Source organism: Lactuca virosa, chromosome 2, assembly GCF_052849685.1.
Source record: "Lactuca virosa cultivar CGN04683 chromosome 2, Lactuca_virosa_CGN04683_v6, whole genome shotgun sequence".
Lineage (NCBI taxonomy): Eukaryota > Viridiplantae > Streptophyta > Magnoliopsida > Asterales > Asteraceae > Lactuca > Lactuca virosa.
In genome coordinates, this window is record NC_136427.1 from 159277510 (window position 1) to 159280562 (window position 3053).

Here is a 3053-nt window from a genome sequence, read left to right on the forward strand (position 1 = left end):
TTTATTGCTAGCTTCTCCCCATCTTTATGCTTTTAATACGTTGCCATTCAAAAAAATAAAAATTTAAAAGGAATCCAAAACCAGGAATTGGAAAAATAAACGTTTTTAGAACAGCCGAGAAGGGGCAAAACAATACTGACCATTCAAACTCACCATACTACTTTGGTGACGTAACTTCTCAAGAATCTACCAATAGGAATCATATACACCATCTGGAGGCACCATTTACATTTTACATTACTTTTTGTATATTTTGTTTTTATATTTCATTCTATATATACCCTAGTAATGTTACTCGAATACATCCATATAAATACGATCAGACGCTTACAAACGAGTCCAAAGCACCAACACACATTTATTTGGACTCGTAGCCCTTTCCTTGAAGGATTTCTTTACAAATTTGTGAAAAATGATAGGGCTAGAGGATGTTTATAAAGTGGTGGCAGCCACGGTGCCCCTCTATGTGGCTTTGCTTCTGGGTTATGGTTCGGTGAGGTGGTGGCACATTTTTACACACGAACAATCCAATGCTATTAACCGATTCGTATGCTTCTTCACCCTTCCCCTCTTCACTTTTGAGTTCACAGCCAACATCGACCCTTTCAATATGAACTATCGTTTCATAGGTGCTGACGCCATCTCCAAAGTTATCATTGTAATTGTTCTTGCATTTTGGGCGAGGTTTAGTGGCAAAGGAAGCTATTCTTGGTCCATAACAAGTTTCTCTCTATGTACTTTGACAAACTCTCTTGTTGTAGGAGTACCCTTGGTTAGGGCTATGTATGGTCAAGAATTTGTTAACCTTGTTGTACAGGGATCAGTTGTCCAAGCGATCATTTGGCTCACTGCTCTCCTATTTGTGTTAGAATGGAGAAGATCAGCAACAACCGAGTGTTCTGTCAATGCAACTATGGAATCTAAAGATTTGGAAGGAAACCCAAAATTGGATATTCATAAAGCTGAAGTTACTAGAACATCATCATATGTGTCGTTATTGAAAGTCGTCTCTTTGAAACTAGCTATGAACCCTAATTCATATTCTTGTGTCATTGGCATCATTTGGGCAACCATATCGAACAGGTATATATATAGCAATACATATATAATACAAAATGCTCTTTTAGGCTCATGAAAACTTGACATATATTTGACCTTTTGATTATAATTCGTTAAATCTTTCATAAAAACATTGGAAAAGACGGAACACAATAATCTTGTAAGCCCGAATCAACAGAAATCAATATATTTGCATGAGGAGCCACAAAAGATACATTATTTTAACGTGCATGAAGGTTTTCAGATAATTATTTTGTCCCTTCTTATTATAGGTTTAACTGGCCAATGCCAATCATGATTGAAGGTTCAGTATTGATCATGTCTAGGGCTGGGACAGGAACTGCAATGTTTAGCATGGGTAAAGAAAGATAAACTTGTACTTTCTTAAATCATATGGCTTTCGTAAAAGTTACTAATAAATGAATGCATGGTTCTTGGGAAACTTGATGCAGGTCTGTTCATGGCACAGCAGGAGAAACTAGTTGCATGTGGAACGACTATGACGGTGATTGCTATTGTTCTCAAGTTTTTTGCCGGACCCGCAGCTATGGCTATCTGTTGCATCGCCGTCGGTCTGCATGGGGATGTTTTACGTGTTGCTATCATTCAGGTGAACACTCTCTTCGATTTTTAGACTATCGATCAATTGTAATAACAATCGGAATAAGCTGACGTAATCTTACTTTTCATGTCTTTCTACAGGCTGCCTTACCTCAGTCTATCACCTCATTCATATACGCAAAAGAATATGGATTGCATGCGGAAGTACTTAGTACTGCGTAAGTGATCGTTTTCTAAGTATCATAATTATATATATTTTTAAGTAATATATGTGCTATACTGAGATTGTATATATTAAATTTTATATGTATTTATTTCAGGGTTGTCTTTGGCATGATTGTGACTCTCCCAATTTTGGTTGGCTTCTATGCTGCCTTGGAATTTCTACATTGATTCCTTCATTTACAGCTTATCTAGTTCTATATGTAACTAATTAAAATATGAACATTTTAATTAAGTCATTATTACTAGAAGTTTTTACATACCTAAGATATCTATAAAAAAAATTCAGAAAGATGAAACTCAATTTTAAGGAAAAAACACTTCAATCATCAATTAAGTGTTTTTTGATACTTAGTCGACCAATTATATTGTTCTTTCTAACAATGGAGCATTTAAATCTGATGGAATTTGAATTCATTCTAAATGAGAATATAGTTTATATGCCTTATTCCTTTTGCCTGTTCTTCCAATATGTGTAGTACTTTTCAGTATTTCCTTTAATTTGGAGTGCTTTGTTATAGTTCATTATTACGATGTTGGTTTTTATGAGTGTCAAATAAATTGATTGAAGTTGTAAGAAAATTATGTTTGGTTGGGCGCTTTCTAATATCTTGCATACATTGGAAATATATAGAAATTATCGTAAATATCTACTTTTTCTTTGTGATGCTTTTCTTAGAACGATAAAATTTACATTTTACCTACGGTGAAATTTGTCTATAGTCCCCACGTAATATTAGGTCATCAACCACATATTATCCACATTAATCCGTAGATAAATTTTTCCTACTGATCTTCGCGACGGATTTTCCACATGTTTTTTTCTAAGAATTATACAGATTTCTTTTGCTACGAATTACCCACACATATTTATCTTCACGGATTACCAAGGATTTCTTTTGCTAAAAATTATCCATGCATTTCTTTCGTTGCGGATTAACGTCAATCATCCATAGTTAAACAAGTCAATCTTACAAAACAATTATCTAAAAATGGAAAAAAAATGTCAAAGCAACACAACAAACCTTGTTTTTTGTATCATCATTAATGTTTTTTACACAATATATAGACTATTAAAGGTCAATTTCGGTTGTTAAATAGGGGCTCCATCCAAAGAATATATCGGTTTTCAACTAAACATCAGTTACTTGGCATGGTGACGTGGAGACAAAGAGGTTATAGCCCACGTCTCTCTCCATAAATAATTACTT

General features: G+C 34.3%; 1 protein-coding gene across 1 annotated transcript; it reads left to right on the forward strand.

The window, feature by feature from the left end:
• The first annotated feature begins 320 nt into the window (after positions 1–320).
• Positions 321–2104, forward strand: PIN5 (Auxin efflux carrier family protein). Its single transcript, XM_079078686.1, has 5 exons — positions 321–1083; positions 1332–1417; positions 1512–1669; positions 1762–1838; positions 1941–2104. Exons 1-5 carry the CDS (start codon positions 413–415, stop codon positions 2011–2013), a joined length of 1065 nt encoding a protein of 354 aa, XP_078934812.1. The 5' UTR covers positions 321–412; the 3' UTR covers positions 2014–2104.
• Positions 2105–3053: the final 949 nt, after the last annotated feature.

Bases quoted from the DNA above. Each gene is read 5' to 3' on its own strand.
- PIN5 (XM_079078686.1), top strand. From the start codon at position 413: ATGATAGGGCTAGAGGATGTTTATAAAGTGGTGGCAGCCACGGTGCCC. The intron at 1,418-1,511 runs GTAAAGAAAGAT...AACTTGATGCAG, and splicing joins AACTGCAATGTTTAGCATGG to GTCTGTTCATGGCACAGCAG. The intron at 1,670-1,761 runs GTGAACACTCTC...GTCTTTCTACAG, and splicing joins TACGTGTTGCTATCATTCAG to GCTGCCTTACCTCAGTCTAT.